At 46.5% G+C, this 25,921-nt stretch overlaps 1 protein-coding gene across 14 annotated transcripts; it reads right to left on the bottom strand.

Annotated features, from left to right (window-relative positions):
- Window positions 1-1,952: 1,952 nt before the first annotated feature.
- TIMELESS (timeless circadian regulator) lies at window positions 1,953-25,004 on the bottom strand. Of its 14 annotated transcripts, none has more exons than XM_060113197.1 (31): window positions 24,916-24,988; window positions 20,587-20,705; window positions 18,196-18,298; window positions 16,461-16,623; window positions 16,154-16,307; window positions 15,520-15,634; window positions 15,363-15,425; window positions 14,980-15,081; window positions 14,646-14,801; window positions 14,268-14,401; window positions 13,987-14,074; window positions 13,542-13,718; window positions 12,961-13,178; window positions 12,611-12,714; window positions 12,298-12,467; window positions 10,273-10,407; window positions 9,659-9,810; window positions 8,311-8,408; window positions 8,098-8,218; window positions 7,790-7,991; window positions 7,374-7,519; window positions 6,673-6,758; window positions 6,467-6,584; window positions 6,295-6,377; window positions 5,007-5,149; window positions 4,634-4,811; window positions 4,484-4,552; window positions 4,242-4,360; window positions 2,811-3,054; window positions 2,574-2,678; window positions 1,953-2,433 (listed from the first exon to the last, which is right to left on the bottom strand). In XM_060113197.1, the coding sequence occupies exons 4-31, from the start codon at window positions 16,555-16,557 to the stop codon at window positions 2,360-2,362; spliced, it is 3,651 nt and encodes a 1,216-aa protein (XP_059969180.1). In that variant the 5' UTR covers window positions 16,558-16,623; window positions 18,196-18,298; window positions 20,587-20,705; window positions 24,916-24,988; the 3' UTR covers window positions 1,953-2,359. The 14 variants fall into 14 exon arrangements, with proteins under 14 accessions (XP_059969180.1, XP_059969179.1, XP_059969187.1 ...); XM_060113196.1 differs by having other exon boundaries at window positions 18,192-18,294; XM_060113204.1 differs by having other exon boundaries at window positions 16,461-16,572; window positions 18,192-18,294.
- Window positions 25,005-25,921: the final 917 nt, after the last annotated feature.

Below are 25,921 nucleotides of genomic sequence, written 5' to 3'. Positions count from 1 at the left end.
TATTGATACTATGTATAAAATAGATAACTAATGAGAACCTACTGTATAGCACAGGGATCTCTGCTCAATGCTCTGTGGTGACCTAAATGGGAAGGAAATCCAAAAAAGAGGGGATATATATGTATAGCTGATTCACTTTGCTGTACAGCAGAAACTAATACATTGTAAAGCAATTATACTCCAATAAAAATTAGTAAAAAAAACTGAGGTAGACTTGATGTACAATATAAGATATACAACATAGTGATTCACAAATTTTTTTTTTTTTTTTTTTTGCGGTACGTGGGCCCTTCACTGCTGCGGCCTCTCCCGTCGTGGAGCACAGGCTCTGGACGCGCAGGCCCGGTGGCCATGGCCCAAGGGCCCAGCAGCTCCGCGGCATGTGGGATCCTCCCGGACCGGGGCACGAACCCGTGTCCCCTGCCTCGGCAGGCGGACTCTCAACCACTGCTCCACTAGGGAAGCCCGTGATTCACAATTTTTAAAGGTTATACTCCATTTATAGTTATTATAAAACATTGACTATATTCTCTGTGCTGTGCAATATATCCTTGTAGCTTATTTATTTTATACATAGTAGCTTGTACCTTTTAACCTGCCCCTGTATTGCCCCCCACCCCTTCCCTCTCCCAACTGGAAACTACTAGTTTGTTCTCTGTATGAGTCTGTTTCTTTTTTGTTATATTCACTAGTTTATTCTACTTTTCAGATTCCACATATATGTGATATCATAGTTTTTGTCTTTCTCTGTTTGACTTATTTCACTAAGCATAATACCCTCCAAGTCCATCCACGTTATTGCAAATGGCAAAATTTCATTCCTCTTTATGGCTAAGTAATATTCCATTACATATATACCACATCTTCTTTATCCATTGATGATGTGTTGATGGACACTTAAGTTGCTTCCATATCTTGGCTATGGTAAATAATGCTGCTATGAACACTGGTGAGCATGTATCTTTGTGAATTAGTGTTTTCATGTTTTTCAGATATATACCCAGGAGTGGAATTGCTTGGTCATATGGTAGTTTTATTTTTAGTTTTTTTTGAAGAGTCTCCATACTGTTTTCCACAGTGGCTATACCAGTTTATGTTCCTACCAACAGTGTACAAGGGTTCCCTTTTGTCCATATCCTCACTAACATTTGTTATTTGTGTTCTTTTTGATGATAGCCACTCTGACAGGTATCAGGTGATATCTCATTGTGGTTTTGATTTGCACTTCTCTGATTAACGATATTGAGCATCTTTTCATGTACCTGTTCTGATGCGTACTCTTTTTACCCTAAAGATTTATCCTAGACAAAGGATCTTGAGGTGAGAATGTTTTTCTGTGTCTTGTGTAGGGAAAGCAAGAGAAAAGGGAAGGCTGATAGTCTCTTTTAACCCTAATAGTTTAAAGTTCTTAAACGAACATAGCAGGTGGAGAGTTGAGGTATTTAGACAGATTGGCAAGTCAGATCAACACTGGCAACTTTTAATTTTACATGTTTAATTCAATGCCAAACACCAACCAAACACGTTCATCATCTGAAGAGTACTGCATCCCAACCCTATTTCAACATTAGGAACTGGGCTCAATCTGGTGTTCGGGGGTGATCATAGGAAAGAAAATGATGGGCGCGTCTAGTGCCTTTTAAAAATGGTGCAACTGGGGCTTCCCTGGTGGTGCAATGGTGAAGGGTCTGCCTGCCAATGCAGGGGACACGGGTTTGAGCCCTGGTCTGGGAGGATCCCACGTGCCGCGGAGCAGCTAAGCCCGTGCGCCACAGCTACTGAAGCCCGTGCGCCTGGAGCCTGTGTTCCGTAGCAAGAGAAGCCACCGCAGTGAGAAGCCCTCGGCAACTGGAGAAAGCCTGTGCACAGCCACGGAAGACCCAACGCAGCCAAAAAATAAATAAAAAAAACAAATCTATTAAAAAAAAAAAAAAAAAAAAAAAAAAAAAAATGGTGCAACATCCCCACTCATCATGTCACAAAACTCCCCATCTAGTGCTGTGACCCACCTCCAGCAGAAAGCCAAAAGGAACAGACCAGTAAGAGGGGTCCAAGGTGCCTTCTATATTCACTCACTCCTCTCCTTTGCCAGGGTGTGCTATTAACCAAAGAAGAAAAGGAATAAGTCTCCAGAGAGCTACTGAGGCACAATGATAAAAGTGGGAGGAGCAAGAAGTGACCGAACAGGAGACCAACACTGTTGCCTGGATTTCCTGGACCCTAAATCCATGGGGAAGCCCAGGGCTCCAGAGCTTCTGTCCAGTAAGAGAAGTTTCCAGGTCCTGTATGCCCCTCCAAACTCAGACTTAAATTCACCACTTAAAAATGGGTCTATCTCTGCCCCTAGGCATCTGGCTCTTCAGTCGCTCTCATCGTCATCCTCAATCTGAAACCGCTTCTTCTTCCAGATTCCTGGAGCTCCCAACTCTGGTGCTATGGGAATGACAGGGGTGAGAAGACAGGATATCTAAATTTGTTAAGGGGGAAGGAGGATGGTAGCATTTACCTTCAGGACTGGAGGGAAGAGTGCTAGAGGTTAGAAGAAAAGGCAGATCCCGACCAGACCCCCCTACCTTTGCTCCCGCCCTCATCTTCCTCCTTTTCCTCATCGCTGTCCAGCAGCTGTCGCTTCTTGGGTGCCACTTTCAGCTGCTCTTTCCCACCATCGGTCCCTTCCTCTGGAACGACCATGAGAGGCATAAAATTAGGGAACTAGGTCCTCATAGTCTCAAATACCCTATCAGCCCTCTTGATCCCAGGGCTGGGTAAGTACTCAATAGTACTCAATAGATAAGTGGTCCTGGTATTACCCTCTGGGGACACCAGGCCTGCTTTCTTTTTCCGGGCTGACAGGTGGGCCCTCGGGGCATGTGCTCGGTGCTCCTTCTGGTGCGCCTCTTCCTGTTGGTGCTCCTCCTCAGGGCCTTGCTCTCCAGGGACCTTAGGTTCTAATCCTGGCTGAAGCTTTTCCTCCTCCTCTGGTTGGCTCAAAGAAGCTGCCATCCTCCGGAGCTGGGTGGGACTCAGCTTGGCTGGAATTCGCCAGAAGGTTTCCTACAGGGGCAAAGAAGTTGAAAATGAGAGTAGTGGGAAAGGAGCAGCCTCTAGTCCACCAGATTTTGATATTATTCATTGAATAAATATGAGCCTACATTGGTGAAGCTCCACAAGGGTTGTGAACTCTACTTATTGCTTATTTACCCAGTATGTACCCAAGGTCTAACACAGTGCCTGATACACCAGGAGCTTCCCAGTAAATACAGTTGTTAATTACATAAGTAAATGAATGGATTCTGGGGATCTAAAGGTGAGTCAGATATGATCCTTGCTCTCAAGGAACTCACAATCTAATGGGAGAAAGAACCAATGTACTGTAACACCACAGGATTGGGGCTATATTAAGGGAATGAACAAATCACAGCCCCCAAAATGATTACAGTTGCCCCTCCATGTCCGAGGGTTTCACATCCATGGATTCAACCAACTGCAGATCAAAAACATTGGGGAAAAGAATGAAAAATTCCAGAAAGTTCCAAAAAGCAAAACTTGGATTTGCTGCACATTGGCAACTATTTATAGAGCATTTACATTGTATTAGGTATTACAATTAATCTAGAGACGATGTGCATAGGTTATACGCAAATACTATGCCATTTTATACGAGACTTGAATATCTGTGAATTTTGGTGTCAGGGTCGGGGGTTGAAGGAAGGATAGAGACTGCTTCTCTGAGGAAGTGAAAACTGAACTAACTCTTCAAGGTTGGGTGGAGTGTTCATCAGGAAGATGGGTGATCTGCCACCTTGTGTATGAGGCTGGAGCCTTCCAGTAGGGGGACTGGCATGATCAACTGTTTGGAAGTATGAAGAAGCCTACTGTTTGGAGGATGGAAAGTAGCCCTGGATGACTGTAGTGTCAGGTAGGTGTGTGGTGACGTAGCTGTGAGGCTGCAATGGCTGGCCAAGGCCAGAGACACCACTCGGAGGCTGTGGACTTTGTCCTGCAAACAGTGGGGAACCATCAAGTGCTCTGATCAGGGGAGTGATATAATCAAAACTGTATTTTAGAAAGATAACTCGGGGTCAGTGTGGAAGATGGACTTAGGAGAAGGGAAGGTTGGAGAGATTAGCAAGACAGCTGCTGCAGGAGTCACGGTCAGAGGTGACAGGAAATGAGGAGGAGGAGATGTATCTTAAAGTAGCACCAACACGCTTGGCTGATGCTGTAACTGGTGTATTTACCTGCCCAGAGGCAGGAGGCCGAACCCTTAGCTTTTGCAACAGCTGCTGAAACTGTTCATTTTCCATTGCTTCCTCATTTTCTTCTGTCAGTGGCACCAGTGGAACTGCCTGAGAGCAGCCTAGGACAGGGTCAATGGTCACATGGTGAAGATGTGAAGAAAGAACTGGCCCTCCATCCCACGACCAGATCTCCAACAGCCTCCAGACCCCAGTCCTCCTGAAACCATCATTTATCCACTCACCAACCTCTTCCCGATCATCCGCTGCTCGAATGAGGCAGTTCTGGAGCCACAGAAGGGGAGCAGAAAAGCCTAAGGGAAGGTGGAAAACTTATAACTGGCCCATACAACCAACCCCACCACCTGAGACACCTCTCCCAACTGGGCCCTCACCTTCCTGATGCAGGTTTTGCCCAAGGTTTTGAGTTGAAAGGATGGAGCCACCGTGGGCTTGTTCTGCTTCTGAGCCCTCCTCTTTCTCTTCATCCTCTTCACTCTCGTCCTCTGGCAGGTTTTCCTCTTCTTCTAGATCTTCCTGGCAAAAATCGTTCAAGGACTCCTCTTCATTAGGCTAAAATTCATTGGGGTGGGTAATGAACAAAAGGAGACAAGACGAAGAACTGAGTGGAGTCCTCTGGTTCCTGACCACCCCACTGGGGGGATCTACTCAGAAGAGCCTGAGACAGGAAGAATCTGGGTGGGCTGCTTCTAAGGAGCACTTCAGTGGGGGCAGGTTCAGCTGGCAGAGCCAGGGTAAGACTGTTACCAAGCTTGAGGGCGCCAACTTCTTCCGGCGTTTCTTGTACAGCTCCCGCCGCTCAGCCACCAGCCCCAGAGCCAGCAGTTTATCCACTATTCGGGCCCGTGAGCGTTTGGCTGTGATGTTCTTCATGATATTACCCAGGACATCTAAAGAGAAAGAAAGTATGAATGACCAAGAGCAACAGGGGAAAGGGATTAGTAAAGGAAACAGAGGTCTTTGGAAAGAGGCTAGCTCAATTCACTCCAAAATGACACCACAAAAAACAGTATGGAGGTCTCTCAAAAAACTAAAAATAGAATTACTATGTGACCCAGCAATTCCACTCCTGGGTATATATCCAAAAAAATAAACAAAAACACTAACTTGAAAAGATACATGCACCCCAATGTTCATGGCAGCATTATTTACAATCGCCAAGGTATAAAAGCAACCTAAGTGTCCATCAACAGATGAATGGATAAAGAAGATGTGGTACACACACACACACACAAAGAATACTACTCAGCCATAAAAAGAATGAATTTTTGGCATTTGCAGCAATACGGATGGAGTTGGAGGGCATTATGCTACGTGAAATAAGACAGAGAAAGAAATATTATATATCACTTATATGTGGAATCTAAAAAATAAAACGAATGAATATAACAAAAAAGAAGCAGACTCACAGATATAGAGAACAAACTAGTGGTTACCAGTGGGGAGAGGGAAGGGGGAGGGGCAAGATAAGGGTAGGGGATTAAGAGGTGCAAACTATTAGGTATAAAATAAGCTACAATGGGCCTCCCTGGTGGCGCAGTGGTTGAGAGTCCGCCTGCCGATGCAGGGGATATGGGTTCGTGCCCCGGTCTGGGAGGATCCCATATGCCGCGGAGCGGCTGGGCCCGTGAGCCATGGCCGCTGGGCCTGCGCATCCGGAGCCTGTGCTCCGCAACGGGAGGGGCCACAACAGTGAGAGGCCCGCATACCGCAAAAAGAAAAAAAAAAAAAAAAAAAGCTACAAGGATACATTGTACAATATGGGGAATATAGCCAATATTTTATAACAATGATAAATGGAGTATAACCTTTAAAAATTAGTGACTATAGTGAATCACTATATTGTATACCTGTAACTTACATAATAAAAAAGAAAAAATATATATATTTAAAAACAAACAAAAACGACACCACAAACAGAGCAAGCAGACAGGAAGGAGAAGATAAGCCTTCCTTGGGAACAGGAAGCAGCAGGAAAAGAAATTGAGAGCTTGGCTCTCATTTCAGAGGTTCCCTGAGCTTCCACCTCACTTACCATCAGAGTCCTGGAACTCCTCAAAAAGCCGCTGCAGCTCCAGCTCCTGATCTTCCGTCCACAGTACAATCTGGGTTCCTTTCCTGTTCAGGGCGGTGTCAGTGGAAGGGGGAGCTCAGGGAGTGAAGAGTGGATTCCCCATCTCAGTTCCCTCCAGAGCATATGCCTCTACCTCTGGAAGTCCTTGACGCTGTCAGCCAGTCCCAGCTGTACCAGATGGTGGATGACCTGCTTGCGTGTCCGAGGTGCAGTTTTCAGGTGTGCCAAGATGGCGTCCACCACATCCTGACCTGAGGTGGAGGAGGAGTGAGGCAGTGAAGAGGGGTCCCAGAGCTCAGGCTGCCCTCCTCGTGCTCTTCAGACCTCAAGGCCTCATACCTTCCACATCCTTATGGGCAAGGTACAGTTCCTGAAGCTGGGCCTCCTCCTCTGGGCTCCACACAAGGGGTCTGTGACTAGAAGATCTAAATGGGGAAAGAAGCGGAGCATGTAGATTGTTGGCTCAAAAAGAGAAGACCAAAGGTCTTCTCTTCTAAAAGGAATGAGGGCAACGCAGGTACCGCAAAGGAGCCAGCTAGCAGAGGCCTAAGGTGTGCTTCCTTCCTCTTCTTCTCCTTCCACTTAAGAACCCAAAAGTCAAACTAAGATTTTCCAGGTTGGGCCCATGGAACCTGACACTGCAGGGGCTGAGAGTATTATGGGAAAGAAAGAGAAGAGTGAAAGGAGAGGAGCTGAGATACTCAGGGAAAGAGGACAAATATTTCTATGCATCCTAATGGCTTCCCAGCACATCTTGGGATAAGGCACATATAGACTCTCTCTGGGGGGCCACCCGCTCTGAATGCCCCACCGAACGCTGGTGAGGAAGGAAACTAGAGTAGACAGGAGACTTAGGCTCAATCCCAGTTCCTCTCTCAGGTGACCTCAGGTAAAGCATTTCACCTTCGGGGCTTGTTTTCTCACCTACGAAAGGGAAAGAAAGGTTACACCAACTGATCTGCAAGCTCTTCCAGCTCTGACGCTCTGTGACTGTGTCACCCCCTTCCCCACCGCCAAGCCTTCCCCATCCTCAAGCTCACCCGCTATCCAGGGAGCCATAGCCCTCAGTCATCTCTCGAACCACAGCTGTGTTCTTCCAGAACAGCAACTCCATAAAGGCTTTTTGGTTGACCGCGGCCAGTGCAAAGAACTTGCCCAGGATGTATCTGGCAAAAGTCACTAGCTCCTGTGGGAGAGGGAGACTGCTGTGAGGCCTGTGGCCTAAATGTACGTAAACATGGGCCTTTAGGTATTTTTTCTACGCTTGTTCCCAGCTGCCCGCTCCTCGCTCAGCCTCTTCTATCCTTCCCCTTGCAGCTTCCTCAACCTGCCTGTCTACTTCCTCACCGTTCTCTCATCGCTCAGCCTTGACACGGCTCAGGGCACTTTATCCCCTATCCTTTTACCCCAGGACTCCCCTACACCTCTAGAACCCCATTCTTTGGTGTCTCCTTACTTTGTAGGCCCCAGCAGCAGGGTCGCTAAGCAGACGATTGAAGAGGCAGAAGAGGGAAAGCTGGAAAAGCAGGGCTTCCATTTTGAGATCATAGGCCAGCCGGTGCAGCATCTTGACGACACAGTGGTTGGTGTGGGCGCTATTTTGCTTGTAGCTCCGCAGCAGCAGCACGTAGGCTTGGATGACAGTTGAGTTTGCAAAGCTGCACCAAGACAGGGAGTGAGAGGATGTCAGCGTGAGGACGTGTGGTCGTCCTCACAGCCCCACAGTCTCCACCCTGACACCAATTCCATCCTCCCGGCCCGCACCGTTTCAGGTAGTCCAGAAAGTTAAATTCTTTCTCCAACACCTCGACCATATGCAACTCTTCCTCCTCCACCTCTTCTTCATCTTCTTCCTCCGCCCCTTGTTCCTCTGGCCCCTGCTGCCCTATAGAAAGACTGAGGATTACTGGGTGTCTGTGACGCTGGCACTAGAGAAGAGCTGGAAGGAGAGAGATGAGGAGGAAATGGGAGACTCACGGGGAAGCGGGGCCCAGATGATTTGCTTCAGCAGCTGAATCTCCTCCTCTGGGGAAATGTCCTGAGAGCCAAACACATCTCCTTCTGGCCACACCTCCCTGGAGCACAAAGAGAAAAAAGGCTTTCACCAGAGGGAATATCTCAGTTATAATTTGAAGTGGGAGAAGGAATTTAGACTTATTTTATTTTCCAGCTGGAAAGAGAATGCAGACTGTTATTTCAAAGATGAAACAAAGACTCTAGGGAAATTTTCCCTCATAAGCCACACTGCAAAGAAAATCGTATAGGAAGAAAAGGCAAATTATCTAAATGCGTGACATTTGAACAAATGTTGAACAAATGTACATATTCACACAATGGTGTTTTTTGTGTTTATAAATTTATTTATTTATTTATCTATTTATTTTTTGCTGCTTTCACAATGGTGTTTTTCTTTCTTTTTTTTTTTTTTTGCGGTATGCGGGCCTCTCACTGTTGTGGCCCCTCCCGTTGCGGAGCACAGGCTCCGGATGCGCAGGCCCAGCGGCCATGGCTCACGGGCCCAGCCGCTCCGCATCCCAGACCGGGGCACGAACCCGTATCCCCTGCATCGGCAGGCGGACTCTCAACCACTGCGCCACCAGGGAGGCCCGCAATGGTGTTTTAAAGCCATTAATAATTGCAGAAGTATATCTGATGAGAAATGATGCTCACGGGACTTTCCTGGTGGTCCAGTGGCGAAGGCTCTGCGCTCCCAATGCAGGGGGCCTGGGTTCAATACCTAGTTAGGGAACCAGATCCCGCATGCCTGCTGCAACTAAGAGTTCACATGCCGCAACTAAGAGTCTGCATGCTGCAACTAAAAGATCCCGCATGCCGCAGCAAAGATCCCATGTGCCTCACCTAAGACCCAGTGCAGCCAGAGTAAATAAATAAATATTTGAAAAAAAAAAGAAATGATGCTCACAATATATTGAGAAGTAGAAAAAATACTATAAATCAGTATTGCAATATTTCGATCTTGTAAAAGAAGGTGTATATGATATGTCTATATATAATACAGAGGGAAAAACTCTGGAAGATAACTCATCAAAATGTTAATGATGGCTATCTTTGGCTCATAGAATTAACTTTATTTTTTTTTCCCCCACTAACTGTGCTAATATTTCTCAAAAATGAAACAAAAATCATAAACCTCCCAATAAACCAACCAAAACTCCCCAGGACTCAGTACCCTATACAGAGCCCCAGCGCTTCTGAGGGGACTTCTCTCTTGAAGACTGAGAACCCTGTGCCACAGTGAAAGCCACTTCCTGCCCCCAAAAGCCCAGGGGCTGGATGTGGGAGAACGGGTAGGCGGTGCTCTTACCGGGCAGACCTAAGAAGGGTCAGGGCCTGTGGGGCCTGGCCAGCCAGGAGACAGTCTTGGATCCGCACCATGGCTTCTGCCCGCTGTTCTTCCACGGGCACCTCTGAGGCCGCATCAAAGGGAACCATGGAGTCCAAACTGAGCTCAGGATCCTAGAGAGGGATTATTAAAGCTTTGGTAACATTGGTGGTGGGAGGGAGACCCAGAGAACCTGCCCAGAGCACTACCCCCAGGAAACAGAGAGTAGGACTTCCCTGGTGGTACGGTGGTTAAGAATCCACCTGCCAATTCAGGGGACACGGCTTCGAGCCCTGGTCCAGGAAGATCCCACATGCCACGGAGCAACTAACCCCATGCGCCACAACTACTGAGCCTGCCCTCTAGAGCCCACGAGCCGCAACTACGGAAGCCCATGCACCTAGGGCCCGTGCTCTGCAATAAGAGAAGCCACTGCAATGAGAAGCTCGCGGACCACAGTGAAGAGTAGCCCTCACTTGCTGCAAGTAGAGAAAGCCTGCGCGCAGCCATGGAGACCTAATGCAGCCATAAATAAATAAATAAATGTATTAAAAAAAAAAAAAAAAAAGAAAGAGAGAGTTTCTGCAACTACTTACCTGGGCACAGCACTGTAGCTGCTCGGCCAGGGAGGGCCACACAGACTCCAGTTCCTCTGGGCTGTAGGGGACATTACCGGAAGCTACGGACTGATCTAGGACCTTCTTTTTCTTCTTTCTCTTCTTTCGTTTGTTCTACAGAGAAGGAACTGTGTTAGGATGGCACGAGAGCTAGGGAGGCCTTTTCCTCATCAATGTCCTCTATTAACTAATTAATTAGATGTCTGAATTAATTAGACATTCACAGAGTGACCACTATGTGCCACTCAATGGCAATGGGGAAGCAGCAGTGAAGAGCACATTTCCTTGCCCTTGAGGCGCTTGTGGCCTAGTGGGGGAGACAGGTAAGTAGACAGGTAAATGACACTACAGCCTGGATAAGACCTAGAACATGGCTGAGCATAAAACGCCATAGCAAAACCCAGGAACAGCATGTGACTCATTTCTTGTGGCACTGATACCTTAAACAGAAGCCTAGAGAATGAGCAAATTTGCTCTGAGGATAAAAAATTCTATATGAAAAGGCTTTATAAAATGCAAAGCACTCTGCAAATGTAAACTACAATTTTTTCTCCTGAAAAGCAGGAGAATGAGAGTCAATACCCCGACCCCGCTCCCCCAAGTCATGGCTGTGAACCAGTCTTCGCTGTGGGCAAATAGGAGGGCCTGTGAGGCCCTTAATGAGGTTCGTGCTTTATTCAAGGAACTTATAAACACACTAAAGGTCAGGAGCATGAGTTTGGATTCCAGCAGACCAGGATTTAAGTATTGACGTTAGCCGTATACCAGCAAGACCCTGGACAAGTTGCTTAACCACTCTGCGCATGTGTCCTAGTACTATTGCGAGGATTATAGGGACACCTTAGCACAACGTCTGAGACATAGTAAATGCTCGATAAATGATAGCACCTATTAGTACTGCTAATACAACAGAGCTCCGAGTGTAAATAGACCTTTTAGAAAAGTCTCATTGGTACTACGAGTGTAAATAGACCTTTTAGAAAAGTCTCATTGGTACTACAGCCCCTTTCAAGTCCAGTTCTGACTGAGTTTTAACCTATAGCAAATAGAATTATAGGAAAATTTTTACAAAGCAGAGTCCTTGTGTCTCCAGGATAGAAATTCCTTGAGGTTTTCTTCTTGTCCCAGACTTTTCATTTATTATTTCATTTCAGGCTCATGGGTAGATGTTACAACCAACTTTTAAAGATCAGGGCTCACACAAGCAGCTTAAGTTATTCTAACAGTAACTAATACAGGATGAGATCCCAGACCTCTGACTTTTTTTTTTTTTTTGGCCGCACCATGCGGCACGTGAGATCTTAGTTCCCTGACTAGGGATCGAACCTGGACCCCTGCAGTGAAAGTTCGGAGGCTTAACCACTGGACCGCCAGGGAAGTCCCCAGACCTCTGACTTTTAATGTAAGGCCCTTTCTATCTCATTACAGTGCTTCTGAAGTATAACTAGGAAATAGCACAGCATAATTACTAAATTCTAAAATTATCAATCCCCTGGGACTTCCCTGGCAGTCCAGTGGTTGAGACTTCGCCTTCCAATGCAGGGGGTGTGGGTTCGATCCCGAGTCGGGGAGCTAAGATCCCACATGCCACGTGGCCAAAAAAAAAAAAAAAAAAAACCCCAACAGACATAAAACAGAAGCAATATTGTAACAAATTCAATGAAGACTTTAAAAATGGTCCACATCAAACAAAAAATCTTAAAAATAAATAAATTAAATAAAATTATGAACCCCCAGAGTCTATGTGCTTAGCACAGAGCAGGTGTTTAATAAATATTTCCTGAATGAATTAAGATACTATGGTAGATCAGGGATCAACCTAATGAGAGGAGACTCACCAGGCAAAACTACATCGGCAACACCAACGAAACTCTTGCCCTTAGTTCAGAGTAGTTCTAATAGACCAGCTTAAGCTACAGAAAATGTGAGGAGAAAGAGCCCCCTGTCCTTTCTGTCCCCTACCCTTTCCCCCCAGCTCTTTCCACACCCTGGGCTGCCCAGTACCTGCACCATCAGGTTCCCACGGCTCCGGCAGAACCGCTCCAACATCTTGAGGAAGAGGTGGGTGGTTTCCACCAGGTCACGAAGGAAAGAGCGGGGCTGGCATCTCTCATTGAACTTTCGAAAGAGTGCCAGGAAGAGCTCTCGGTACTCCATCACATAGAAAATGTTGTCTAGAAACAGGGAAGAGAGAGGAATGGAAGGACTGATCTGGAAAGCTTGGGGAAAGGAGAGACGGGTGAAGCTGGGTCTGGGAAGAGTGAGATTCGGATCAAGAGGCAGGGAAGTTGGGATAAGAGACCAAGCCAGGCCTCACTCTGGATGATGCGGCTGCTCTCCCTCACAGCCTCGTCTGGGGACACATTCATCTCATTCACTGTGGCCAGCAGCTCCTGATAGGCCTTCAGAGCCAGGTGCATCCTGTGAGAGGAAAAGAGGTAAAATGGAGGACAGCTTAGGACCTTGGTTCATGGAAACAGTATCACCCTTTGCACCCTCACCTGCCAAAATAGTTCCATCAAAAACTGAATGACCCAGCCAGTCCCTGCTCCCCAGCTGACCACCTGAAGCCTGAAACAGGACAGAAAGTACCATCCAGAATTCAGGCATTCAGATGCCCAGCCTGGCCAAGATGCCCACTCTGACCCCAATTCTCCTCCCGCTCACCGGCGTGCCCAGGAGGTGGCTTCCTTGCGGTCAGTCAGCATCATCTCATAGTAGTTGGTGAGGTTCTGCTCAATGAAGTGGAAGGTGCGGACAGTGAGGGTCTCAGAAACCAGGCCTGGCCGGAAGGAGGCAGCTCGGTTGAAGGCCATGAAGAAAGCCAAAGCCCACATGTAGTAGGTCTCATCGTGCTGCTGAGCCTTCTCCCGAAGCAGGTGGTCCTGATGTCAAGGAAAAACAGACCACTTCGTGACCTCAGGGTTTCCAACTTCCTCCTGTCCTATGATGACCAGGTGGACCCTGGACACCATTGTAACAATATTCTAGGACCCAAATTTCCATCCCTCTCTCATTCTCCCCACATTCCCTTCCCCTTCCTCTGCGGCAATCTCTAGAGCTTTTTTTGTCGTATCAATAACCCACTCCCTCCTGACTTCATCACCATGTCCCAGGGGCACCCTACATCCATCTCACCTACTAGTCCACTCTCCATGGTCAGCTTTCCATGGGTTCCTCCCCAGCTTGCCCTTCTTACCCACCGCTACCCCAATCAGCTCTCTACTCCATCTTTCCTAGGCTCTCACCTTCACCGAGCCCATGAGCCGGTTGTAACAGTTCTCCAGGAACTCAGAGCAGAAGTCTCTGAGAAAGAGTCTCACGTTGAGGGCAGAGCGGCGCTGAACGGACAGCTCCCGGACAGCCTGGCGACGTTTAGGTACCCGTCGGGGCTGCTTTCCCAAATCGGAAGTGTAGTTTTGGAGCTGGGGATGTAGGTTGAGGGAATTAGAATTACTCCTAACCACCTCCCTCCCCGGCAGCTCTCCTTGGTACTACAGTTTTCTCAGAAGAAACTTGTAGAAGGTGCTCTCCCTCTGGTACTAAGTGAAGATGCAGGTAAAGACAATGCCAAAAGCTCTATTTCTCCTAGGTCTCCAACTTTCTGAGCCCAAGAACAGAGAAGCTTTACCTCCAGAGAGGTAAAGGCCCCCCACTCCACAGTGTTCCCACCCCTGATGGGAGCACACTCACATTGTGGAGACCTTTGTGAAAGATGAGGTCCCTCTCCCCAATGGATTTCAAGCCCTGGACAATGTAGGAGCCCCCAAATCGAGAATGCCTGCAGAGAAAAAAAAGTCCAGGGTGATTCCTCAGTCCTCTGGAGGCTCCATCCCCGTTCTCTTTCAGCAGCACATCAGAGCATGTTGTAACTGCAAAGTGCTCTCATCACCACTGCCTTAGCACTTGGCCCAAGCCCTAGCATTCCGTAGTGCAGGAACGGGAACGTGGGTAGAGCGGCTCCCACCACTCACCTGGTGCCTCGCCGCAGGGCTCGAGTCTTCTTTTCCGCCATCTCTCGCTGGCGCAACACCTCCAGTTCTGCCACAGCTGTCCTCCACTCCTGAGCTAAGCGTCCCTGCCCTACTCCTGCCAGCTGCTCAGGGTTCTAGATTTAGAACAAGGAGGGAAGAGTCAGAAGGACAGTCATTCCCTACTCTGAGTTCACTCCTAGTGGGGACAGAAAGAGTGAACAAAATAGGACTGTGGATGGGACCCTGTACTTAAGACATGGCTATTCCACCTGGCACCTGCCTTCCCCAGGTATTTCAGTCATGATACAAGAGCAATTCCGGCCGCACAGCAGAAACAGACATGAGGGAAGGGATTGAGGCAACAGGTGAGTGTCTCACCTGGTCACGAAACATAAGGGAGATGATCTCCAGCACGTGGAGGCCCCACTGCTGCTCCGCAGTTGAGCTGGCCAGGAAGAGGAGCAGGTCGTCCAGGCCACTGAGGTGAACCGCCCAGAGAAGCTGGTCGTGGACACTGGCGTCATCATCGATCCTCTGAGCAGTGAGCGGTGAGGGGAAAAGGGGAGAGCAGTCAGTTCTACTGCCCTGCCTTGAGGTTTTCCAACTCATTCCTTGACGAAGGTCCCTCCCTGAGTTTCATCAGAGGACAGAACAGCAAAAAAGGGGCAGCCCAATCTAATCAAGCACAAGAACTCAGACCAGCCAAGATCACCTTCTCCTGATCAAGGTCGGCTGGGACATGGAGAACATTTCTGACCAGCAGCAGGATCCGCTCAATCAGCAAGCTGTCTTCCTCCTGCCGTTCCTCCCAGCCCTGGTTAGAAGAAGGAGAGTTAGAGGACAAGATCCCCTGTGGAAGGCGGGAGGCATCTACCCTGATGGGGCGAGAGAGGCACAGAGAAGAATCAGGATTAAAAAGAACGGGAAGAGTTCGAGCAGTCCCGAGGCAGCAGAGACAGCGGATTGGACTTGTACCCCCGAGGACTGGGACCGTACCTCCAAACCCCGCATGTTCTGACACCCCACCTGGGGTTCTGCCCAGGGGAGGAGCAGGGCGCTAACTGTCCCCTGGGATCTTGTGAGGCAGAGACTCACCAGCTGCAGCAGCTCATACAAAGTTTCACTGAGGACTCCAAAAGCCTTCTCACTGGCAAAGGCCTACGAAACAGGGGGATGGACCTTAAGTAGCCCCCGCCCTCTCCTTTCCCACCGCCCCCAAACTCTGCCCCGGGATTCTGGAGGAAAACCTCACCTCTTTGTAGGCCTGCAAGTATGCTAGCACCTGCAGAAAGTGGTGCCGGAAGCTGGGTTCCTTGGGCACGCTGCCAAAACAGAGCAAGGCTGGTTGTGTCAAGTTCACCATCAGCCTGGGGAGACCATGAAGGAGAGAGAAGCTGTTCAGTTTCCCCATCAGGCACAAATACCAAAGGCTGGCACACAGTATATGTTAAAAAGCTGGGGGATCGGGCTTCCCTGGTGGCGCAGTGGTTGAGAGTCCACCTGCCGATGCGGGGGACGCTGGTTCGTGCCCCGGTCTGGGAAGATCCCACATGCCATGGAGTGGCTTGGCCCATGAGCCATGGCCACTGAGCCTGCGCGTCCGGAGCCTGTGCTCCGCAACGGGAGAGGCCACAACAGTGAGAGGCCCGCGTAACGCAAAAAAAAAAAAAAAAAAAAAAAAAGCTGGGGGATCGACAACGAGGTCCTGCTGTATAGCACAGGGAACTATATTCAATATCCTGTGATAAATCATAATGGAAAGAATATATAAAAGAATGTATATATATGTATAACTGAATCACTTTGCTGTACAGCAGAAATTAACATAGCATTGTAAATCAACTATACTTCAATTAAAAAAAAAAAAAAAAAGCTGGGGAATCAACCTGATAACAGCATGAAAGAGAGGCTTGTCCTGGCGGTGTTGGGTAAGGATGGGTAGGAGGTCGCTCTGCAGGATTTGCGCTGCCCCCAGCTGCTGCCGTACATCTCGCGTCTCATCCTCATGCCTCAAGTAGCGGATCAAATCCTTCACACTCTCTTCAGGGACAGAATAAACACTTACATGGAATCCTGGCAGAAGCTCTACCCAGGCCCATGTGCTTTTCATACCCATGGCTTGAGAAATTCAAAAGACCTAGACTCAAGCAGGTGGTTTTTTTTTTTAACCTGTTACCTCAAAAAGCGACTCACCTAAGCAATCTGGCTCCTTGTGGTAAGTGTCTCCCTCCAAGTACCCAAGAGCACTGCATGTGGCTAGAAGTTCACAATTCATCATGTACAAGTCCATACATCAGTGCACCAGCTGTTAGAGAAGAAAGGCAGGTGGAGCCAAGGGAGCTAGAAATGACGAGGCCTATAGAGACAAGGAAAGATAACAAATGTAGGGGGACTTCTCTGGTGGCGCAGTGGTTAAGAATCCACCTGCCAATTCAGGGCACATGGGTTCATGCCCTGTTCTGGAAAGATTCCATATGCTGCGAAGCAACTAAGCCTGTGCGCCACAACTACAGAGCCTGTGCTCTAGAGCCCATGCTCCTCAACAAGAGAAGCCACCGCAATGAGAAGCCCGTGCACCGCAACAAAGAGTAGCCCCACTCGCCGCTACTAGAGAAAGCCCGCGTGCAGCAACGAAGACCCAGTGCAACCAAAAATAAAAACAAACAAATAAATAAATAAATCTATTTAAAAAACCCCAAAACAAAACAAATGTAGGGTCCTCCCCATAAAACGGAGTGGGGAGACAAGGCCCTAATGCTCTGAGTATTCTGATCAAGGTCCTCAAATGCTTCACTTTTGTCAGTACCGAAAGTGCTGTTCCCAGTCTCAGGGAAAGCTTTAAGTTAAGACTTCTACCCAGGAGGCTCCGAGACTAAGAATTAAGCCATCTTATCCTCTAAATCGGGTCTGAAACTGTAGAAACAGTATGTTTGAGTCTAGATAACCTAGTAGAAAGAAAGGCGGGTTAGCAAAGGGCATCAACTCTGAGAATTTCACCCTGAGAAAGCTCTGCAGCCTTGTGAGAAGGTGGGAGAATGAGCTTCCCTCTGCCTTAAAATTGCTGGGGGAATTCCCTGGCGGTCCAGTGGTTAGGACTCAGCGCTTTCATTGCAAAGGGCCCAGGTTCAATCCCTGGTCGGGGAACTAATTCCACAAGCTGCGCAGCACAGCCAAAAATAAAAAAATTGCTGGACCCGGTCCCCCTCCACCTTCCACCCACACAGTTAGAGCTCTTCTGTACCACAAGAACTGAGAAAACCCAGCTCTGACTGTACGGTGATCCCACTGAGGATCTGATATATCCCAGGAGCCCTGAGGCTTCTGAGGCCCTGGGGATGTGTAAAGAAATTTCCCTCACTCTCCTCCCCTAAGTTACTCTTAAATTTTGGTGATATTAGTAGAAGTCAGTACCTAACAGAATGGGTGAGGAAAAGAAGTAAATAGGAACTAGTTAAATTCCTTGTCCCTCTCCACAGAAGAACCATCTTCCTTTTCTGAAGCACACCCCCTTTTATTAAGATCCCTAAACCCTCAGCAGATAATCAAGTAGGCACAGATCCTGGATGTTTCAGAACCTGACACTAGTCTCTCTCTCTTTCTCTCACACACACACACACACACACACACACACTACGTTCACTATGCGTCCCCTTGTCACATTCAGCCACACTCTCAGCACGCAGCAGTTTCCTCTAAAAACACCTTTCCTTGTTCCATACGTACCTCTAGCCCAACTCCACCCCTGTTCCCCCACAGGAAATAAGAAATGGGCCAAGTCAAAAGGACCAATCTCCATGCACTTATGTAACTGGGCTACTTCTCTAGGCTGCTTCCCCTACCCAGTGCTAATCTCCTTTCTGACCGCTCAGCCCAGCAACAGTGAGCCAGTAAAACACAGAATGACCAGGAAAACTGAAGGGATACCTGCCTTCGCTGCCCTTTCTCATGGGACTTGCAGACCCTAAGACCTGGGCTCCAGTGAGGCAGGTGCAGTGTGTGAGATCTGTGACTCTCCTCCAAGGTAGATCTAGCTTAAAAAAAAAAAAAAAAAAAAAAAAAGATACATCTAGCTTTTCCAGACAGACCACTGGTGTATACACACATACATATACACACACACACACACACACACACAGAGCAGACCAATTCTAATATTCAATATTTGTAAAACTGGCCCCAGCAGAGTACTCAAACCTCTGCTTTCAACACATCGTTTTACCTGAAAGGCAAAAAGAACAGAGGTGGTAATTGCTGTTACCTGGCTACCTAAATAAAAGCTGGAGGGGAAAGGAGATAGGGAAGGAGCATCCTTGCAGATGTGAGAAGGGAAGAGGTTATGTAAGAGACCTAAGACTTCAGGTTCTAATCCCCTGCAGTTCTGACAGAACCAGAGAGCAACAAGCAAAGTAGAGGAAGAAATGGGTCAGGTGACTATTATAAAGCTCCCAGGCAAGCTGGGTTTACATGAGGCAAGCTGGCAGTCTTGGGCCTATTCACTAGAACTGGAATAAAAGAGTTCTAAACAGGAGTTCCACCCCTCACTGGTGGAAACATACTATTAAAAAATCAGCCAGAAAAAAAAAAAAAATCAGCCAGGGACAGAAAACTTACAGTTCACTCTCTTTTCATGCAGTTATCTAGAAGCTACTCACCTAGTCTGTGTGGCCTCATCTTCCTCTCCTAGACCACGTATAATCTGATTATCTGTCTTATATCTACTTCACACTTACCCATCCAACCCACCACTTCTTAGATCCATGCCTTAGGTGCCTCCTCTGGCTATCTAGTCCCCCAACCCAGGAACAGAAACATACACATTCCAAGACATAGAGCCCCCTCACGCTCTCTAAACCTTGCTTCCTCCTTCTGGAAGGTCCACCTCCCTTAACTCCGAAAGTTCTAACCCTACCTGACCTTCAAGATCCAGCTCAAATGCCACTCCTCCACGAAGCTCTCCCTGATAGCCTACAGCAGGACAGGATCTGACCGCACATAACCCTCTAAACGGACTTCCTCCTCCGGCACTGAACTACTTCTTTACGTTATAATAACCTAGAATACATCTTTTCTCCTCTACTAAATGTTGTTTTATGCATTTCTGAATGCACTGAATTTCTTTCATAAGATAAACATTCAGTAGAAACTGTTAAATGCAACTTGGTGTAATAGAAAGAACAGTACAACGGTCAGAAGGTGGGGTCAGAGTCCTGGCTTCACTGCCTACCTGCCCATTTATTCCTCATCAAGTCAGTCTTAGCTTCCTTATCTGAGAAATAAGGTAAAGGATACTGTGGCAGCCACGGAAGTGCCTGCTCAGATTTCTCAAGAAAGAACTTTCCATTCAGCTGCAAGGAATGCAGTTAGCTGACAGCACCTCCAGGACCCACCTCAGCCCTACTCTTCCTGGGCAGTCCCCCAGCTAACGACTAAGCACAGGGCTCACTACAGCCATAGTGAGCATGGGCTCACTATCGTTACCACCACGAAATTCTTTCCTCCTACAAAGAGGGAAAAGGAGAAACCACAAGTGCTTTTTCAGGAGAATGGGACAGAACAGATATATAGAAGCTTTTAATTTCTCTTTGTTCCAATCGGAGTACTTTACTCTCCTTCCTGAGTTTTCGACTTTGAAAATAATTCTCCCCATGCCACTTCTTTGACCCAGAACAAAGGCAAAACAGGAAAACCAGCCATTCTGGCTTGCCAAAGAACCAAGAGAAAAAAGAAATTCTTTTTTTTTTCTGAAAAAATGTTTATCTTAGAATTAACAAAACATGCAAGTAAAAGCATTAACATTATACCTTCAATGTCCCAACTACCTAAACAGTCATTCTCAAGCCAGGCTGTACTTTAAAAACACCTTAGGATATCTGCTTAGGCCCTGTCCAAATATTCAGAAACTCCAGGGGCTGGGGAGAAGGGGCACAGGCACAGTATTTAGGAAACGCTCGCCAAATGATCCTATAATTGGGAACTGCTTTAACATATACAAGACTATTATGCTGAAGGAAAATCAAGATGCAAAGGCGGGGGAAAAAAAAAAGATGCAAAGGTGGTCTACAACTTTATTCAACAATCAGCGTTAGTTCTCATCATTTTTTTAATTGATGACCTTCTAGATAGGTTTTTTTTGAGTTTTTTGTTTTGTTCTGTTTGCTTTGTTTTAAAATACTGACTGGGGTAATATAGTTGTTCCCAAACTTCTGGATTTCATGGATGGGTCTTTAATTTTTTTTCAATTTAGGGAGACTAACCTAAGGTGGCAGACTCTAAATTTTGTAACTTAAGGACAATTAAAAAAAAATACAGACACACAAACCTCGTATATTGCTGGTAGGACTGTAAAATGGTGCAGCTGCTGTAGAAGTTGGTTTGGCAGTTCCTCAATACGTTAAACAGTTTCCATAGGACCTAGCAATTCCACTCCTAGGTACATATCTGAGAGAAATGAAATGTACGTCCACACAAAAACCTGCACACCAATGTTCACAGCAGCATTATTTATAATAGCCAAAATGTGGAAAACCCCAATGTCCATCAATTGATGAATGGATAAACAAAAAGTGGTATATCTACACAATGGAATATTATTTGACAATAAAAAGGAATGAAGTACTGATACATGCTACAATATAGATGAAATTTGAAAACATTACATTCCATAAAAGAAGCCAGACACAAAAGGTCACATATTGTAAGATTCCACTTATATGAAATACCCAGAATAAGCAACTCCATAGAGACAGAAAGTAGATTAGTGGTTGCCAGGGACTGGGAAGAGGAGGCAATGGGGAGTGACTGCTAGTAGGGACCTATGTGGTTTCTTTTGGGGGTGATAAAAATGTTCTAACATTAGATAGCAGTAACAGTTGCACATCTCTGTGAATTGTACATTTTAAAAGGGTGAATTTTATGGTATGTGATTATATCTCAATACAGCTGTTATAAAAAACACCCACACAATTACTATACATTGTTTTCAGTATTTAAACACCAAAAAAAACCCCCAAAAAACCTAAGAAGGACAAAAATCCCAGAATAAAGTACAGTCCTTTAATTTTATGAAAAAACTCATTATGTTGTATTTTCACATTTTATCATGGACAGATGAGAACTCTGTCAAACACCTTAGACAAAGCAGATCTGGACATTTAAAAGGGATGTTAGTTACTTTTCTTACTCAACTAAGTACTAAGCAGTTGAGATGAAGCAATAATCATCTCAAATGCAGGCCTCAAAATGCAAGAAGCAAGGGAAAATAAAGGATAAAATATTAAATACGCTTGTAATTCAAAATAGAAAATTAACACATTTCTTGAAAACAAAATAAAACCAAGCAAAAAACTCTGTCCCAAACCAACCCTGCTCTAAGAACCAGCTTTGAGATTCACTAGTATGAACAGAATGATGCTTGGCATTTGAATTCCAGTTCTGTCCGTCCAGTACTAAGTCGGTGATCTTAAGCATGTGTGATCTTGAGCATGTGGCTTAACCTAAACCTCAGTTTCCTTATCGGTACACCGATAAGGAAAATAAGTAGGGGGTGGTTCAAATGAGATCATGGAAATCAGTGTCATTTGTGGACCAACGGACCATTGCTGGTCCACAAACTGTTAGCAGTCTGCATCAAGATATGGACAAAAACAAAGCATAAGCATTTAGAACATCTTATAGCAATTTGATGCAGTTGATGTTTGTTGAATCTAATAGTAAAAATGCCTATATTCTGTATGTCTTTTTTTCATGTTATTTCTCTAGTAATTTAATTTTTCTAATAATACTATTCTAGTTCTACTATTTTAGAAAAGTACTTTATATTTCAAGTGATATATCACAATAAAGCTAGAAAAAAAAGAAAGAAAGAGAAGTACTGGTCTGCAACAGCCTGTGGGGGAAAAAAACGCTGGTCATTCACAAAAGTTTGAGAAGCTCTGATATCAAACACTTATACTGAGCGTTGAGCACAAAGAATTCTCAAAATATTAATTTCCTCTCCATCTATTGGACTCTATAGTCAGTCACTAAGTGCTTACGAAGATCCTCCTAGGCAAAAGATATTGCTGTGCAGGTGCAGTGGCTGCAGTGCTAAAGAAATTTAAGGAATTTAGTTGCAGAAATAAAACCCACCTAATATAGAAGAAACAATGTAAAAGAAAGTCACTACTAGCTCTAAGTGATATTTTTTTAAAAATTCTGAAAAACTAGGGCTCTTTTCAGGTTAAAGTGGCCAAGGAGGTTTTGTCAGAGAAAGTGTGATTAGAACTGAGCCTCTGAAGGCTGCATAGAATTCAGGCAGCTGAGAGGAGGAGGGGAACTTAAGCAGAGAATTTGCCAGAGTAAAACCAGAGAGGGAGCCACTATGAATAGAGGAGTCTTAACAGGAAAAAATGGAAAAGAGGGTTGGAACCGGCTTTATGGGAAAACTTGGTCTTTGTCTATCAATTCAAGGATTTAGAACGTAAGCCTGGGACTAACTGAAGATTTCTGAGCTGAAAAACAAAATGATCAAACTGGGGTCGCACAAGCAGGAGCACATATCCTACTGGTGTATCACTACACATCACTCTCTGTAAGGTCTCAATCTTTTTTCCTTTTACTGCATTCACTCTGCAAAAGATCCCAACCTCAGATCAATGCAACCATTTGCTTTCTAGACTCCTGGATTCAAATCTAGACTCAGATTTGTGAGAGGAAACCAAACAACCCTGCAAAATGATACACAACAAATGTGGTCTCCAACCTGAACAGGTCCTCAGCCTGGCCCAGCAAATCCTTAGTGTTCCTGGTCCTCTCCCTCTTCTTCCCAAGGAACAGCTGTTTCTAACTTCCACCGTTACCCTCAAGCCCCTTTACTCCACTGCTTCCCACACTTCTCAGCTGGTGTCTCGGGTCCCTCCCTCTCAGAACAACTGAGATCATCAGAAATGAACTGTCTCAATTCTCTCCACCCAAGCCTAAAAACATACATATTTCAAATGAATCTAAGCCCTCCATTTGTGAATGATCAATTACTTCTCGTCCCTCAGTTGCTTCTTCCTCATTCCTCATTTGTTTCCAATTTCTCTTTATACTGGCTCCATTCCTAAATGTTATGAGTTGCTCAAAGCTCCGCCATCTTAGGGGGTGGGAAAACCCCCCAAAACAAAAGAAAACAAACACCTTTCCTTGACCTCATATTGGCTGCTCCTCCACTCCTCCTTAAGTGATGGATGCTCCTCAGACTTGCATCTTTTTCTTCTTTTGGTGGCCCTGCCACACAGCTTGGGGGATGTCAGTTCCCCAACCAGGGCTTGAACCCGGGCCACGGCAGGTATCACAAGTGTTCAACACATGCTTTCTAAGCTGAAGTAGACAAGTTTCGAAGTTGAGGGAGGAGAGGATGGGGCTGGAGATTTGGAGGCATCAGGATGTAAGGTGGTGTGTCAAGTTGTGAAAGTAGATAAACTTACTCAAGAGAGTTCTGAGCGAGAGGAGTAAGGAAGCCAGGGCAGACTTCTTTGTCACCCTGTAACTGCAGAGGACTCATTTACATGTGTTCTTCCTTCCAGTTCCTTAAGGGCAGGAACTCTGTTCTATTCATCTCTGTCCACCTGGTACTGAGCACAGGGCGCAGTACGTGTTAGGAGCTCAGTAATCTTTTACTCAGTTGTATAAGTGCCACTGATAATAGAGGGAGGCAAAATACTTCAGGGACACAGAGGAAGAAGTGACTACTTTGGCCCAGGAGGGCTGGAAATAGAGGTTTTCAGCGGGACAACTGAGCTCCTGAAAGAGAAGTTCATCTGGCAGAGAAGTGGCAAGAACTTCAAGTCGAGGGAACAGCAGGTACCAAAGCATGAAAGAGCACAATGCAGACACACCCTTTCCATAGGTTTGGGAGTTAGTTAAGTGCATGAGATAGAAAAAAATGATAGGGAGCTTTAGAAAATCAGCTGAGAGGGTCAGAGTCAGACTGCCAAAGGCCATGAACACCCACCTAAGGATATAAACTTGACCGTGGGCGGCCAAAGAGGAGTTTTAAATTTAATCTGAAATGACCAGATTGACTTTTTATAACAGTAATTATGTAGTGGCAGCACGAAGGGCCAAGAATTGAGAGACTCAAGGGAAGGAGCTTAATTAACGTAAGATGATGGTCCGGCTAACACACCCAAGTAGAGGCTGTATCCTCCTTAAGCCTTCTACCCGAGGGAAAGGAGGGAAGGGAATGAGAAATCCATTTTATAAAAACTCAAGATTTAAGTCAAGCGACCAGTGAATCCCAGCTCCTGCTGACCACCAAGCTGGACACCTATTTTTTTCGGGTCTGAACTGGATGGAAAGTTCCGAAGTGGAAATGCCCGGGAAGTTTCTGTCTTACTTTAAGGGTTCCAAGCCCCTTCCCATCACAGCCGCACCGCTGCGCGAGGACCTATCTGTGCAGAATGGCGTCGGGAAAACGAGGGGACGTCCCAGGAGAGTTGGAAACGCTGCGGCTCCCACACAGGACGCGGGGTGGGGACGCGTGCGCACCTAAAGCGCGCGCCCCGCCCCCTGTCTTTAAACCGGGTGGCGGGAAAGGGTACAGGGTACTCCGCGCCTCCCAGAAGAGCCCCCGCGGCTTCGAAGGGACGCAGTCCGCTTAGAGTCCCCTCGCCCAGACACTCACCCGCTCCCCGCCGGTCCTCAGGGTCCCCGCGGAACCAGCAGCTGCCGCTCTGTTTCCCGCCACCCGGCTGGGCTGGACCAGACCCCGCCTACGTGGGGAGCGGGGCGGGGAGAGCGGGGCTGATCCATATGACCCCGAGCGGGCGGGGGAGTTGGTGATGAATTAAGAAAAAGGGAAGCGAGTACAAGTATTCTTTTATCTGAGTCGATCCCTTATATAGAGCCCCAAACCACAGCACAATGGATTTCCTTCTGACTTAAGATAATTGGGATCTAAGTCCGATTAGAGGTGAATTTACAAACATTCTTCCCCTGCACCTAGTCAAGTGGATTATTCCAAAGTCTTAACAAGGTTAGTTAGAAAAGTTAGGCTTTATTTGTGAGGAAATGGAGAGCTCAGCTACGTGGAAGAGTGGTCTTTTGCGGGGCTGGGGTGTCTGTCTTACTATAGGTATAGGTTTAAAGCTTGCGAAGTACGCAGGAGGCTCCTAAAAGGAAGAGGTCAACATAAATATTCATCGTCAGGTCAGGTTCTCTTCTGGCTTCTGTTGAGATGAGTGTATTTTCCCAACAACAAAAGAAAATAGGGATCAAACAAATAATATCTTGTGAATAATTAAAATTTGAATGGAAGGAATCAATTTCTGGGACATGTAAAGGGTTAGATGTGCTGAAGATGAAAGGACAGGTGAGAGAAAAGTGAAAAGACACACACAAAAATGGAAAATAAAGAAGACTATAGAACTAGTGATAAAAGCAGAAAGATGCCATTTGAAGAGTGTTTTGGGCTGCTCTAAAGTAAAACTGAGGGTCAAATCCTCTCCCTCCTATGTCCCCCACCCCTACCTCTGCATTTGCTCCAGGCATCAGGTTTCCTGTTTTGGCCTTAGGGAGCTCTTCTGGTCTTAAGTACCACCTGCTTGGAGGCCACATTGCGGGTGTGTCAGGCAGAACAGTTAAGCTACTTAATTTTTCTAGATTCTAGGCTCACCCACCTTTTGCTTAGG

Source organism: Mesoplodon densirostris, chromosome 11 (genome assembly GCF_025265405.1).
Source record: "Mesoplodon densirostris isolate mMesDen1 chromosome 11, mMesDen1 primary haplotype, whole genome shotgun sequence".
Classification (NCBI taxonomy): domain Eukaryota; kingdom Metazoa; phylum Chordata; class Mammalia; order Artiodactyla; family Ziphiidae; genus Mesoplodon; species Mesoplodon densirostris.
Note: the sequence above shows the minus strand (reverse complement) of the source record. Positions and strands in the feature narration are given on the sequence as shown.

Excerpts from the sequence above, each read along its gene's own strand:
- TIMELESS (XM_060113195.1), bottom strand. The coding sequence starts at position 16,557 with ATGGACTTGTACATGATGAATTGTGAACTTCTAGCCACATGCAGTGCT. Across the intron at positions 10,408-12,297 it reads GTGGGAACCTGATGGTGCAG|AACAAACGAAAGAAGAGAAA; the intron begins GTACTGGGCAGC and ends CCTTCTCTGTAG. Across the intron at positions 6,378-6,466 it reads AGCGTCAAGGACTTCCAGAG|GAAAGGAACCCAGATTGTAC; the intron begins GTAGAGGCATAT and ends CGCCCTGAACAG.